The sequence below is a fragment of the Notamacropus eugenii genome, chromosome 1 (genome assembly GCF_028372415.1).
Source record: "Notamacropus eugenii isolate mMacEug1 chromosome 1, mMacEug1.pri_v2, whole genome shotgun sequence".
Taxonomy (NCBI): Eukaryota; Metazoa; Chordata; class Mammalia; order Diprotodontia; family Macropodidae; genus Notamacropus; species Notamacropus eugenii.
Genome location: NC_092872.1, coordinates 65,711,938 through 65,728,213, shown reverse-complemented (window position 1 = coordinate 65,728,213; position 16,276 = coordinate 65,711,938). Strand labels below are relative to the sequence as shown.

The 16,276-nt window shown below is 37.1% G+C and overlaps 1 protein-coding gene across 2 annotated transcripts in view; it reads left to right on the top strand.

Moving 5' to 3' along the window:
* The window catches only part of COL15A1 (collagen type XV alpha 1 chain), a 193,837-nt gene that overhangs the window by 88,000 nt on the left and 89,561 nt on the right, over window positions 1–16,276 (top strand). Inside the window, exons 9-12 of one of the 2 annotated variants that reach the window (XM_072604714.1) lie at window positions 7,089–7,142; window positions 10,111–10,188; window positions 11,888–11,998; window positions 13,745–13,870. In XM_072604714.1, the coding sequence (XP_072460815.1) occupies window positions 7,089–7,142; window positions 10,111–10,188; window positions 11,888–11,998; window positions 13,745–13,870 (369 nt within the window). The remainder of the gene's footprint in view (window positions 1–7,088; window positions 7,143–10,110; window positions 10,189–11,887; window positions 11,999–13,744; window positions 13,871–16,276) is intronic. The other variant, XM_072604723.1, reaches the window with a different exon arrangement.

Here is a 16,276-nt window from a genome sequence, read left to right as displayed (position 1 = left end):
TACTGAAGTGCTTTGAATGGGCTGATGAAAAAGCTGATAGATAAGTCACATTAAGGTCAAGGTATTGGTGAGAATGAATGAACTGAGAAACTCCAATCACTTAAGAATGCATAGAACGTCAACCATTGCTCTTTCTATAACTCAATTTCTATTCAAAGCCTTTCTTATCCAACTGATTCTTTCCCTTTGGTGTATGAAAAACAACTCACACTGCCTCAAATACAGAGGATTTATATCTTGAATGTAAGATACAGGAATCTGTATAGAATTACAAAGGGTGGGGAGGATGGAAATTCAGATTCATCAATGTATTGGTCTGTTTTGTTCAACTATATTTTGTTACAAGCCAAAGGTGAGGGTGGGGGAGGAGGGAGGGAGGGAATATTTGGAAAGTGAGAATGTAAGGTCCAAGAGGGTCTTACTTTGATGATGTAAACAAAAAACATTTTTAATGAAAAAAAAATTCAACAACATGGAATCTTGAACTGGATGTCCTTTAGACCTCTTAAATTCACCATGTCTAAAAGAGAATTCATTATCTTTTCCCCAAAATCTTCCCCTTTTCCTAACTTCCCTGTTATTGCCAAGGGTACCACCAGCCTCCCAGATACCCAGGTTCAAAATCTAGTTGTCATCCTCAGTCCCTTACTCCCTCTCACTGCCTGTGCCCAATCTGTTGCTAAGGTCTATTGATTTTACCTCTGTAACATCTTTTGGGTATATCTCCTCTCCTTCTTTGATACTACCATCATTCTGGTGCAAGCCTTCATTATCTCATGCCTGAACTATTGCAATAACCAGCTGGTCCCTGCCACAAGTTTCTCTCCTCTCCAGCCTATTCTCCACTCAGCTGCCACAATTTTAAAGATGGTTTTAAAGAGCAGGTCTGACTATGTCCCCAATCCACTTACTTGATAAATTTCAATGGCTCCCTACCACCTCTAGGATTAAACATAAAATCCTCTGTCATTCAAAGACTTTCATAAACCCTCTCCCCCAATTTTTCCAGTCTTCTTACCCTCTAATTCCACCCTTTCTCCCCAAAAATACTCTGCAATCAAGAACACTGTCCTCCTTTGCACAAGACACTCCATTTCCTCTTCTGGCATTTTTAATTGCTGTTCTCCATGCCTGGGATTTTCTCTGCATCTCTGCCTCCTATCTCCCTGGCTTTCCTTCAAGACAGAGGGGAAAAAGAGGATTCTGGGAAGATGGTAGAGTAGGTCAGAAAATTCCTGTGGAGATTTCCTCCACAAATATGATAAAATAGTGCCTCAGGAGGAATGTAAAATGGTAAAAATAAACAAGAGTTGGGGCAGAACAGTGGTTCTCATGGGAGGATGCAGAAGTTTGGTCCCCAGGAAGTGTAAACACCTCCAGGCTAGTTCCACTGAAACAGCAAGCAGCAAGCCCTGGCATTAGCAAGGTTGGCAGGTAGCCTGGCCCCAGCCACAGATATTTTCACCTCCCAGACAGTGAGGGGAGTCAGGTATCTGATCAAGGGAAGATTGAGGGAACTCTGCTGATAAGGGACACCAAGCCCAGCTGTCCTGTTGAGAGATGGCCCTGGGTAGGAAGGAACCAGCACTTACCTAGGGAGTGCAAAAGCAGTGGGGCAGAGATGCCCATGACTGTGGGTACTTATAAGAGGGCAAAGTTTTTGGTTTCAGTCCCAGGCCAGAGGGGAAAACTGAAGGAAGATCTGAGGTCAGAGACACCATCGCCTATACCCCAGAATTAGAGGTGATTAAAATAAATAAGCTGCTACAAATTAAAAGAAAAAATAAGCAGACAAAGAAGAAAGAACCCAATCATGGAAAATTGCCATGAGAATAGAAAAGACCAGAGTTCATCTTTAGAGGAGGAAATTGAAGCCAAATAAAAAACCTCTCCTACCCCAGAGAGTGGCATGTAATAGTCACCTGTGCAAAAAGAATCCATAGAAAAACTTCAAAAAGTCTTTAAAAATCAAATGAGAGACACTGAGGGAAAAAAAAATTTAAAAGAATGATCCAAGAAAACCAAGAAGATTATAAAAAGGAAGTCAACCAACTAGAAAAGGAGATCCAGAATCTTAAGGAAGAAAACAACTCCTTGAAAATTACAATTGGACAAGGGGAAGCCAGTGAAGTTATAAAAGACCAAGAGATAACAAAACAAAATATAAAGAATGAAAAAATAGATGAACAGTGAAACATTTCATAAGAAAAATAGCTGATCTGGAGAACAGTTCAAGAAGAGAATACATAAGAATAATTAGACTGCCTGAGAGCTATTATCAAAAAAAAGAGTCTTGATACAATAATCCAAGAAATAATAAAAAGTCCTGAAGTGTTAGTTTAGTTGTTATTGGTGTTGTGTTTATCCTTCATTCTCGAAGAGGACCATGACATCAAGATGATGACATGACTTGCAGTTGACTTCTATTGGAGGGAAGGGGGGGGTGGGTCTGTGCAACATCACCAACCTCACTTGTTAGTTAAGTTAGTTAAGAGGAAAAGTAGAAATAGAAAAAAAAAATCCACTGATCACCACCTGAAAGAGATCCTACTAGGAAAAGCATAGGAATATCATAGCTAGATTCTGAAACCCCCAACTCAAGGAGAAAATATTGTGAGCAACAAGAAAAAGAAAACAATTCAAATATGTCTGAGCCACAGTTAGAATCACATAAGATCTGGCAAATGCTACACTAGAAAACTGCAAATCTTAGTATACTCTATATTGAAGACCAAAAGAACCGGGGTTGTGGCCAAAAATATCTTAGCCAGCAAAGTTAAGTGTAATCCTGAATGGAAAAAAATGAATATTCAATGAATTGTCAAACTTTTAGGATTTTGTTGTAAAAAATATCTGAAATCAATAGAAAATTTAATATACAAGATACAAGAGAAATATAAGGTTAATATCAAAAATAAGAGACTACAAAGGACTTAACAAGGCTAGACTCTTTACTTGTTATACAAGGAAATGTAAATTGTATGTCTAAGATTGTTATTAGTAATTGGGTAGTTCAAAAGAAACATTGAGGTAGAGCTGTGTATGATGTGATACTAAAAAGTAAGCCATGTAGGAAAAAGTATACAGGGTAATTATCCTAAACAAATGAGGTGCAAGAAGAAGAACTAATACAGAGGAATTAGATGGGGGAGGAGGGCTGGTAGTTCTGGAATACTACTCTCATCAGGAATGGGTTAAAGAGGGAATAAATACATGCATATATATGTGTGTGTATATATATATATATGTATATATAAGTCTTCTGAATTCAGAAAGAAATAAAAGTCTAAGGGGATTGAGATGAGGTTAGAAAAGATAAGAGAGGGATTTTAGGGTGAAGGAAAGGATGGAGGGCAAGGTCATGGGTAAAAATAGAGGGGTTAGGAGGGATAGGAAATTAGAGATAAGCAAAAATCAAATAAAGATCAGGGATAGAATTTATTAGGGGGGAAAGCAGGGGCAGTAATCATGCTCTTGGGCAAAGTTAAATCTAAAATAGATTTAATGCAAAGAGAAAAATAGAGAAACTACTCTATATGTTAGCCATATTAATCAATATTGTTTTACACTATTTGAAATAACTAGACAGTATAATGTTGGAATACTGCTGTGGTATAGGAAATGATGAGTTGGTAGATTTAGAAAAAATATGAAAAGACTTCGATCAGTGATGTGGGAAAACAGGAAGTAAGTTTTATATCCACACTTTGATGGGGGGGTTGTGACCTAGCATGGACAGGTTAGAGGTCAGAAACTAATGCACAGGCCCATGGAGCTGTGTGAGGAAGGGCGCATCAGAGAGGAGAATATGAAGTCACATGGCCAGGGGACAGTATCGCAGGAAATCCAAAGTTCAGAATTCTATAAGGGTCCTGCCTCATCCTGACCTGGTCATAGTCCTTCCTGTGGTCATGCTGGAAGCTACTCGTTCCTTCAGGGGGAAGGAACATAGGCCATCCCTACTCTGAACACCATTTTTAATAACTTTTATTTTGTATGTCAAGTTTGTCTCTAACAATGAAAAAAGATGTTATCCACCTTCAGAGAAACAGAGGACAAACCAGCATAGTATAGTCTTACATAGATGCATATGAATATATATATGTGTATATATGTGTATGAGTATAGATATCCATGTGTATGTGTATGTAAGTATCTACATATGTGTATATATGTATATGTATAGCCATACTTAAGATTGGTTCAACAGCTTACATGGGTTAGTTTCTGAATGAGGAAATAGGAAGGGAAAAACTTAAAATTAATTTAATAATTGGTTATTAATATAAGAGAAAAAAAATCACTTCTTTTAGATCCTAACCTTTACTTTGATTGTCCTGCAAAAAATGAATGAATAAATAAAGGGCAGATGAATAAAATATAGTTGCTAAAATGTTTGAATTCACTAAACTATGAAATTCAGGCAATTCAGGTAGCATAATTATTTTGAAAGGAAGGCACAAAGTCTATGATCAGGAGACCTGGCATCTAGTCTCACCTTTGTCACAGATTTAGCTGCTTGACCTTGGGACAGTTGATTTACCTCATTTTTTTCATCAGTAAAAGTCAAGTGATCTCTGAGATTCAAACTCTAATATTCTATGATTCTGTAAACTGAACAAATGTTAGTGCCAAGCAAGGACATAAAAATGCTACTTTATTCTGTGTTGTGTTCTGGTTTTATTGATACACAAATTTGCATTAAATTCCTAGCAGAATAGGACTGTCTGGGACTTTTCAGATGGTCATGGTTTCTCCAAGTTGGAGGATTTAGCTTAGTCAACAGACTGCTTTGAATTATTTAGGATTATAGATATAAAAATGGAATTCATGAAGGTGAGAGAATATTTGTACAGCCCTCACCTATTCCAGGACCTGGTGTATAATAGGTACTTAATAAATGTTTGTTGATAGATTGACAGTATACTTATGTAGATAACAAACTTACAAAACTAACAATGGTCAGTATGATACTAAATAGATCCACTGCCCATTTGCAGAGCCTTAGCTATAAATCTGCAGGTAAGGGATTGTGTGGGAGATATGGCAAGGGCTTCTCAGGAATAGAAAGATCAGGAAAAAGATTAATAATAGAGCCCAACAGTGGTCATTACTCTGCCCTGGATCCTCAAGTATTCCTGCCAGGTATCAATGATATATCTGTGTGAGTAAAGGTGCTGGACATCTCATTATTCCACACTCCCTATAGGGATGACTAGCCAGGTCTTCTGCTAATCCAGGATTCATCTTTCCCTAAGGTTCTTTTTGACGGCTATATGGCAATATTTTGATTCTGTTATATGGATATATACTGAAGAAAGCACACAAACTCTACTCAATCCAAAGTATACAGTAATGATAGTAATAATAAGCCAACATTTCTGAGTTATATTCTTATGGGATCATAGATTTAGAGTGGGAAAGGACCAAAGAGACTGCTTCTAGCACCCTCATTTTCAAATGAGAAAACTGAGGTCCAGGGATTAAATGGTTTGCCCAAAACGCCTTTAGATGGGAATAGTTTTTACTCTTTTATTTTGTCCCTTCTCCAGCCATCTATCATTTCTCCCTCCTCCCCCCTCCAATATCCCACACCCGGATACTTCTTCAGGCAAATGTAACTGTGGTAAGAATTATTAAAGTTAGGTGTTTGTTAATCAGGGCAGCAGCGAACTAGAGTGAGAAATACCTGAGCTCAAATCCAGCCTTAGACACTTAATAGCTGTGCATCCCTAAGCAAGTCACATAGCCCTGTTTGCCTCAGTTTTCTCATCTTTAAAATGAGTTGGAGAAGGAAATGGCATACTACTCAGGTGTCTCTGACACCTAAAAACCCCAAAGGGAGTCATGAAAAGGCAGATACAACGGAAACAACCAAACAACAAAAATTTGTTAATCAACCTCCATTGCACTCTCCTATAGGAAAAGAAACTCACTATAAATCTAATGAATCCTTTGAACTCAAGATATAAATTTATATTCTATTATCTCAATAATTTGTTGTCCACAACAGTTACAGTTACAGCTCCCACAATGTGCTTTGTTCAGCAGTGTAAATGCATGAGCACACTGATTATATTTTTAGGGCTTTCTGCAGTGCAGATAATTAGAACTTAATTTTACCAAGCTAACATTTAACACAAAGTCTGGCACACAGTAGGCAATTTAATAAATGCTAGTTGACCGAATGACAGAGTCTTTCCATAGCCACAATGTTCTCCTAGAGAGTTTAAGATGAAAAATGTATAAATTGACCATTGAGAAATTTTTTGGTTATACCACAGAAAAGGTTAGATTTGACAATAAATATAACTAGTAATTTATAGAATTGTATGAGGAAAATGAAATTATTATTCTCATTTAACAGATGAGGAAACTGAAACTCAATGAGGTTAAATGATTTGCTTAGCATTACACAGCTAGGAAGAATCTGAAGCAAAAATTGAATTTAGGTCTTCCTGACTTCAAATGCAGAGCTCTAGCTCCCTGAAATCCTGGGATAACAGCTTTAGAGCTGGAAGAGAACTCAAAAGCCATTTAATCCAAACCTATCCTTTTATACCTGAGGAAACCTGAAGCCCTGAGAGGATAGTGATGTGATCAATTTTCATAAGTTGTAACAGATAGAATTAGGTTTGGAACCCAGGTCTTCTGATTCCTAAGGCTCTTTTCACTGTGCCTCTGAAGTTTGGATTGGAATCCTTGCTTTCCCATTTAACGTGATTTCCATATAGTCTCTTCATCACCCTAAATGACAATTTCCTCAGCCATAAATTGGGGATACTAATTCTTGCACGGTCTATTTCTCAGGATAACAGTGAAGAAATTATTTTGCACATCATAAAGTACAAAAGCACGATATAACTTGGAGCTTTTGTTGCTGTTATGCCTTCTTGCCCCCAAATTTGCCCTCCCTGTAAATTAATTGCCTTGATTCTCCTAAGGGTGACACTCTGGAGGGATGAGGTACTATTACTTTTTGCACCCAAAGACCAGACCTGAAATTTTATCTCTCTTATTCTACTAATGAGCACTACAGGTATTGGTTGGGTTGAAATCAACATTTTAATAAAGCAATTTGGTTTCAGGGTGAAAGAGGGCTCCCAGGACCTAAAGGACAGGCTGGCTCTAAAGGGGAAAAGGTACGTGTACGTGGAGCTGGTGTTGAAAAATGAACTTGCTTTGAGTTTATTGCCTTGAACTTTTTAAAATGTCAATTTAATCAACTTCTCTCCTCCCCTCCCCTCCCCTTCCCTACTCTCCTCTCCTCTCTTTCTGTTTACATAGGGTATCATACCCTTACCTGAAGGTCCTCAGCCCAAAAGAATGTCAATTTTGATCACTGAAACCTCACTTTCTTAAGGACCATGCCTTATACCTAAATCACTAGCTCTCATTGGGTCAACAAAAGGTCCCAGCCCAAACCCACAGGGTCATTGTTTGGTCTCTGGTTATTCTGAATGAACTAAATAAGCAATTGTTTCTGTTTGGGCCAGAAATTCTGAGGGTCTTTTGTTTTTTCTGACTGGGTAATAAAGACCATTCTTTGCCTCATTTCTTACCTAGCCTTAATCACTGAATGGTCATTGCTTCAGTCAGATGGAGACCTATTAAAGACCTTAGCTTAAAAAGGCCAAGGTCTCCCACAGCATCAGGGGTCATCTACAGTCTTGCTGATTTTTATCTTGCCACTGTACCCAAATGGCTCCTAGAGAAGAAAGTGAGACTGGTGATTTTGCACAGCCCTCCCTCACTTGAATCCAATTCACTACAACTCATGGCATCACCTTCCTGATGTCATGGTCCTCTTCAAGAATGAGAACAAGGGACAAACAAGGGAAACAAAGAAGAAATAGGATGAGAACATCTTTGTGCAATTAAATTAGAGTCACTCACTGAAACAATTGTTAGCAGAGCTTTTGGGGTGAGTTTCTGTAAAAGAGTTTTAAAATGAGAAGAGGACTTGATCAGTTTCTCCTGCCCATTTCAATTCCTATAGTTGGTGGTAAATTCCTCCCCAAATGAGAGATTTATGTTATAATTTAGTGTTTGCCCTGGACAGGAACAGAAACAACAAACCCACACATAGGACTTGTGTGTCCAAACAAAAAGATACATTACAGGGCATTCTTTAGAATTGGCAGGAGAAGGTGAAGTTAAATGCTTGTGATCCTTCATAACTGCACTTAGATGGGGGTGATGATCTAGCAGCACACTCAAGATGGCTTCCCAGCTTTCCTTTTTGTGTAGAAGTTACATCTCTCTGACGTGTTAGGGATTCTTCCCTACTTTCCAGTGGTTTCTGGCCCATCCTGGTTGAAGATGGTGATTTGTAGGGAGGGAGGCATTATCTCTTTCCTCTGCTTTCAGACCTACATTTTGGGATCTCTGAACACAGCAACCGGTTGAGTGAAATGAGAGTATTAGATGGAAATGTTTCCTCATTTCCTCAAGTTCAAATAATAAGGGGAATGTGGAGGACCTGATCTACAATCCTCAGTGCTATGAGATATTTGGGCCCAGATAGACACATATCTATGAATTTAAAACTGGAGAAACAGAGGGCAACCTCAGCTGATTTGGGGGTCAAAACAGAAGAAAGCAAGAAGCAATTAAGATTACAGGATGATCAATTATTCTGAGCAGAAGGGTCTTCCCAGCAGTACTGCCTCTTAAATTGTCTGGGGAGTGCCTGGAGACCATTCTTGGGTTGCTCTCTCAAATGAGAATCAAAGGAGGGAATGGAAATAAAACTTCTCATACAATGAAATCCCAACAATGGAGCGGCAGGGGGAGAAAGTCCTCAATGATCAATATAGCGATATATAAATGCGTGTATGCATATGTTTTCTTACAAGCAATACTATTTCATTTACATTCTCCAGTGAGGAAAGATACCACTTGCAGTTTCAAAATTCTAAGAAACAAACATATCCTTATATACATAATTAGAAGGGTCATGAAAACCACAAACCAGACGCTACGAAATAAATCTCAACAATCATAATTAAATGAGCCCAAAAAAGGGACCCCCAAAGTAAAGCCAACAAAGTGGAATTGAACAGGCAAAAATTTAAAACCCAGCGTTTGGTTCAAATCATCAATTGTGCATGTACAGGATGAAGGAGTCCTTTCTTTACAACAAAAGCTCACAAGCTCCCATCTCATAGGACTTTAGTGAGTTCCCAGCATACAAACCAGTTTTGTCAAAAGTTCATTTGTAAGCAGGGGTTTCATTTCTATGGGAGAAAATGTGTTCCAGATCCTAAAGACAAAAGCAGTGAGTAGACTACCTGATCATCTCACCAAAACTTATTTAACCTATAATGTGGCTGTTTGTGTTGGGCCAATAGTCTTAGCCTGGCTTCAGCATGCTGGTGTCAGAGAGCAAAGAGGAAGATTGATTCTAATATAGCTAGGTGTTCAGATAGCCTTTGTCAAGGTTTCACCCTAAAAAAGCAGGAAAAGAAATAGAGCTTTCTTCTCCCTTTCTCTGATAAATAGCTAGTTAGCTAAATAAATAGTAAGTAAATCAATAAGTAGCCCTCGCCAAAATTTTTAAATGCATGAAGTTGGACATTGTTACTTTTTTGATCTCCCTGTCTGCTCTTGCTTATTAACACAAATGAATCTCTAACTGGTAGAAATCCAAGAAGTATAACAAAGCAATGTGCAGGGGGGAGAATAAAGTTATATGGGGCAAGAGTTGAGATGTTAAGGGGGTACCATGAAAGAAGCTCTCAGTCCATATTATCTCATATGAACAGCCCTAAAGCAGTCTAGCATTATGGTTTTTATCCATTTTTTCTCTATTATTTTCAAATAAGTATTTAAGTATTAAGTAATATTAAATATTAAGTAAATATTAAGTATTTAAATGTTTAGTATTAAATATTAAATAAGTATTCAAATAAGTGATGATAAGGGTCTGCGTCAGGTTTGAGGGAAGGTGGTCAAGTAGGCAGAACTGACAAAACTTAGGAGAGATTCTTGCCTGAGGATCTGTCATATCTTAAACACTAGTCACTTTTTGAAGATGGATGGAATTTCTAACTGAGAGACTGAGAAAGTGTAAGAAATCTAAACTCTATTGACTTTCTTTCACTTTAGGGTGATCCTGGTGAAGGGCAGCCAGGTCTTCCTGGGTTTCCAGGTTCCCCTGGACCGTCTGGGCCTCCTGGAACATTGGTGAGGTTCTGATCTATGTTGTATTCTACAGTAATTATTGTGAAACTAAACGATGAGAAGAATGAAGAGTTTCTTGATCAACTCCACATATCTGCCTTTAAGACTGACTATAGCTCCTTGAGATTATATTATATCATATCGTATTTTATATATATACGAAAGAAAGATACATATATAGTCTGAATCTAGCATGTCTATTCATAGAGTTTCAGTACTTGCTTAATTTTTCTTAAATGTTTTGAGGATGAAATATACTTTTATAAATATATATACATGTGTATTTATGCATATCTATGTTTATGTATTATATACAATCTCTTAGGAACTGTAAGTTGTTTCACTTCTTGAGATCATGTTCATGGAATTCATAATGAAAAATCAAATCATTGAACACTTTAGCAGGAAAATCTAATGAGGAAAGGATAATATATTTATCATAAGGGAAAATAATTTATTAAAGTACTTAAGGGAAGAAATAAACATGATAGATAAAGCATTTATTAAATGCTTACATGAGAACAAGAAGGAGGCAAGGTGATAATACTTTCAGACTTCCAGATGGTGTTAAGATTAACAAGGTTCCACATTAAAGGATATTAAACAAATCAAGTGTGTGGCATTTTCAAAGTTCAAGAGACATAATTTCTGGGTGATTTAATTTTTTTATTAATAATTTTATTAATATTGGCAGCATTTTATTAAAGCTCAACTCTTGAATGCCAAAGATAATCATGGTGGTAGGGCTTATAGCTAATAGGCCTTTGAAAAAGGGGTGTTCCTGATAGTGGCAATCAATTGATTAACAATTAATGAGATGTGGACTTTACAAGGAGAAGTGAGCTCATTCCAATGAGGAACTGAGAGTGACATTTCACTCTTGGTCAGAGAGACTATCCCTATGCTCACTACTCCCAGCCTTAGGCAATGTAGGCAAAAAATCTGTGTCCTTCTATCATGCCTGAGTCAATTGAGTGGAGTAGAAATACCCAGAATGAGGAGAATGTTAATCCTATCTTCCATCAGCCCTGTTCTTGAGAAACTGAACAAGGAAATAGGGCAGAGAAGAAAACTCCCCAATTTTAATAATTGATTATCTATATGAAAGCAAAATAATCATTTTTCTCAAGTAGAAATAGAAATTAGAGAATTAGAAAGAGGAAACAAAGGTAGATCTAACCAGGACTTCTGTGGGAAGTGAAGTATTGCCAATGAGATTCCTGGCTATGTGACTTAACTATTCAATCAAGTTCAAATGCTTTCTCTTTCATGAAGACTTCCTCAATATACCTTGTCGGTAGGGATCGTCTTGTGGCATCATGTATCATTTTGTCTTGTTCCAGTGAAGAGAAGGTGCTCTGATTTGAAACTACTTCCAGACTTAATTTCTTGGGAGGAGGTATGAGTAGGAGCCACATTTTATAATCTAATATATTCCCATGGTGTCCCATAGATACTTGTTCATAGTAGGAATTTAATGGTTACTGAATAACAGAGTAAGAGTTGCATCCCTTTTCATGCTTCAGATTGATACTTTTTATTGTTATTAAGTAAATTGTCACTAAGTTCTTGTTAAAATTCTGGCTTCTTTAGATAGTTCTCTAAGTATTAAAATGACCAAAGTATTTTTTTCAGAAACATAATCAGTCTTAGAAAGTGCTGATTTAAACCAAGTTTTAAGAATGCGTTCTCTTGGTCGCAGGGTATAATGGAGATTGATGCTTCTGGCTTTGGCTCTGGTTCTGGCTCTGGTTCTGGTTCTGGTTCTGACTCTAGCTCTGTTCAATTCGAAGGCAGTGGAGAATTGCTAAGAGTAAGTATGAATCCATATTGGACACAAATACGGATTGACTAAACCAAGCCTTTATGCCATAGTGGTATATGAAAGTTTAACTGATAAAAATATGGGACATATTACTTGTCAGCGTTTCTATTTCCCACTCCTAACAAATTTTTCGAATGGAGGAGGCTAATTTTTCATGATCTACTCTCTCTCCTACTCTCTTAAAATCTGGCTTCTTCTCCTCCACTCTCTTGTAATAGATATCTCCAGGAAATGACCAAGTCTCATTTTTCTTGTCCTCTTTGTAGTATTTGCCAATGTTAACCTATTCTCTCACTGAAACTTTATTGGATCTGTCACAGTGAAGTGGAAAGAACAGTGTCCTCAGAGGACCTGGGTTCTAATCCTTATTCTGACGCTTAATATCTTTGAGCAAATCACCTATCTTCTGTGTGTGTCAGCTTCCTCATTTTGTAAATGAGGATTCAATGACCTCAAAGTTCTCATGCAGCTGTAAATCTATTTTCTGATGAATCTTCTCTCTCCTTGTATCTGCTGAGATGCTATATTACTCTGGTTTTTCAGGGTGGCTAAGTTGTGCAGTAGATAGAGTGAAAGATATGATATCAGAAAGACATGAATTCAAATTTGACCTCAGGCTAGCTGTGTTACCCTGGTCAAGTCACTTAACTACAATCTGCCTCAGTTTCCTCATCTGCAAAATGGGGGCAAAAATATCACCTACCTCCTAGGGTTATTGTGAGAATAGCATGAGATATTATTTGTAAAGTGTTTTGTGAACCTTAAAGTGTTCTATAAATGGTAGCTATTTTTACAGCTGTTATTACTACTATTATTGTATATTATTAATACCATTAATATATACTTTTATTATATTTAATATATTTATTATAACATTCTATTAGTAATATTAGTAATTATTAATATATAATTATTATATATTATTACTGTTCTCTCACTCTTTATCTCATCTTTCTCCTGTGTTCTAAATGTGAGTTTTCATCAAGGTTTAGTCTTTTGCTTTTTTTTCTTCTCTTTTTATAAACTCCCATATTAACTCTTGGAATTTAAATTATCACCTCAGTTCAGAAAGAACTTTCAAATCTCTTTCTACAATTTTGACTTTCCTCCGGTCCTAGCTTCTCACTGGAGTTCTTTGACAACCCTGAACTACCCGACCCCACCCCCTGCTCATCACAAGCTCAGCTGGCTGCTAGAGTTGTAATGTAAAGTTATTCTCATCCCAGGTACAAGGCCACATTTCAGATTCTTTGCCTTTTCTACCCCACCTATTTCTTTACTTTCTGATTATCCCTGTAGTTAACCACCACATTTTAGAAAGATTTTCATTGACGATAGCTAAAACAAAAATTCTGGCTTTATGAAAGTTAAAATGTAATTAACCAGAGCTTTTCATTCCCTGACCATTTGGGCTAATTGATTTTTTTCTTTTTACTAGTCAATGCTCCCTAACAGGGGCAGCTAGGTGGCACAGCGGATAGAGCACTGGACTTGGAAGCAGGAAGACTTATCTTCCTGAGTTCAAATCTGGCCTCAGACACTAACTAGTGACCCTGTGACAAGTCACTTTTCCCTGTTTGTTCATCTGTAAAATGAGCTGGAGAAGGAAATGGAAAACTATTTCAGTAAATTTGCCACAAAAAACCCAAATGGGGTCACAAAGAGTCAGACATGACTGAAATGACTGATGAGCAACTTTCCACTATTATTTATTGTTTTGGGTTTTTTTTTTAGGGCCCTCCTGGACCACCCGGGCCACCAGGATCACCAGGTCTTCCAGGAGAACCAGGAGCTGAAATATATATAGGACCCCCTGGTTCACCTGGAGAAGATGGACCATCTGGTGAACCAGGCCCTCCAGTAAGTATAAGAAATCACACATGCATTCTTCGAGTTGATTCAACACCTTAAGTCATTTCTAGATGACTTGGCCTGGTAAAAATAAGGGATAGAGTGGCTTGCAGCTTCTGTGAAGACAGCATTAGACAAGGAATTGGTTGATCCAGGTTCAGAATGAAACATGGTCAACATATATTCTCCTTAACTACGTCCATTTGTTATGATGGCTGGGGAACATATTGGGGGAGAGAGGAGTGCTAGTACTGGTGATACCAAGGAAATTGAGAAGAAAAGAATATCATTTAAGTATTAAGAATGCAAAGACCAGAACGAAGTTCATAGAACACACAGACAAGCAGGGCAGCTTAGAGACTGTGTCAGATTTATCCTATGCTTTTTTAAAAGTACAAGCTATATGTAATAGAGATCTATCTATGACATATAATTCTCTTTTTCCATTCTTTGTATATGAAAATTCATATCAGTTGGCATTTATCAAACTCATATTAATAAAAATAAAAGTTGCAGTAATAAAATCCAGGTTAAAATTCTAACTGTAGCATGCTCTAGCCCTGCTGGTTTAGTAACTCTATTAGTGAAGGAAATATGGTTATTTTTTCCATGACTTTTGATGATGAATCTACGATGGATCTTTGCAATCATTGCTTCCTTTTCTAAATGTTCCCTGACTATCCCTTTAATATTGTAGTGTAGAATTTTTCCAGGAATAAATTCATGGCGTGTAGTTTTCAGACTCAATTCCTGTCCATTTTTAGAAAATTGGGACACTTGATCTTTTCTGTTTTTGTAATTCTTCAATTTTTCTTCATACTTTCTCAGATATCACTAATATTGGCCCAGCAATCCAATTCACCAATTTTTTCAGCGCTTTGTCTGCATTGATCAAAGGCAGCTAGCTGCTCTCTTACTAGTTTTCTACTTGTTACCTAATTTACTTTGTTATTCAGATTAATAGAGCATTTTAAGTTTGTTGATGAGCTCTCTTGGCCTTATGGTATATTGGAAAGAACCCTGGCCTGATGGTTCCAGTTTTGTCACTGACTGTCATTGTCCAAGTAATTTCTTTCATTGACTTCAGTGTCCTTGGATTCAGTCAGTTGATTTCCAAGGCTCCTTCTAGCTCTGACGTTCTAGGATTCCATATGCCTCAAATTAATTCCCTCAGTTTAGCCCAGTCTAGAATACTCGTATTGCTTTTCTTTCATTTTGGTTTTTCTTATATTCACCCTGTTATAAAATCTTCAGGTTAATGTCCGTTTGCCAACCCAGAATGCCTTCCTCCCTAACTATTCAACTGCCAGTTTTCAGATTGGTCTATCTTTAGAACACAAGGATAAATATTCTCCTGGCTAGTGTCTGCAGTCTTAAAGAGGTAGGCATTTCCCTCTTTTTAATAACACTCCAAATATTTCTCACTGATCAACGAATTTGTTTCTTCACAATTATGTAATACCATCTACAGTAAGTGAAAAGAACTGAGTAAAAAGGACAGAGTGTTGTCAACTGTGATTGAACTCCAGCTTCTTTTTTAAAGTTTGATTATCTATTGATTTTTACAAACTTTTTAAAAAATTCAGTTCTAAATTTCCTGCCTCTAGCCTCTCCCCCACCCATTGAGAAGGTAAGCCATATGATATCAATTATACATGAGAAATCATCTAAAACATATTTCTATATTAGCCATGTTGCAAAAAGAAAAGCAAAAATAAAATAAAGGAATTGAAAAAAAATTATACTCTAATTTGTACTCAGAAATTCATCAGTTCTCTTTCTGGAGGTAGATAACATCTTTCATCATGAGTCCTTCAGAATTATGTTGGGTCATTGTGTTGACCAGAATAGCTAAATCTTTCACAGCTGATTATCATTGTAAAATTGCTATTACTGTGTGTGCAGTGTTCTCCGGGTTCTACTCCCTTCACTTTGCATCAGTTCATATAAGTGTTCTCAGGTTTTTCTTTCTCATCATGTATTCCATCACAATCGTACACCACAACGTTAGACTCCAGTTTCAATTATTTACTTGTATCTCTACATATTTTCTTCGGCTTCTCTTTGACTTTGGTGTTATCAGTACCAGTTTATTCAGAATTCTCGAGAACCTAATCCCAGAGTAAACCAGCATATTAATATTTCCTTCCTATTTACATGGCAAAATACTGACTCAGAAGAATCCCAACAGTTTATCCATACATTCTTACTTTTTAGAGCAACCAGCTTCTATACAGCTCTTTCTAATTTTCCAAAACAATCTCTTCTTTTCTGACCTTTTTAAATCAGAGCTTATGATCCATTTTTTATACCAGCAACACATACTGGTACTGCTTCTTCCCCAACTGATCCTAATTATCAACTCTGAGTGAACTAATATCACATGATTCACTGTTTTAATGAACACTGGCATCT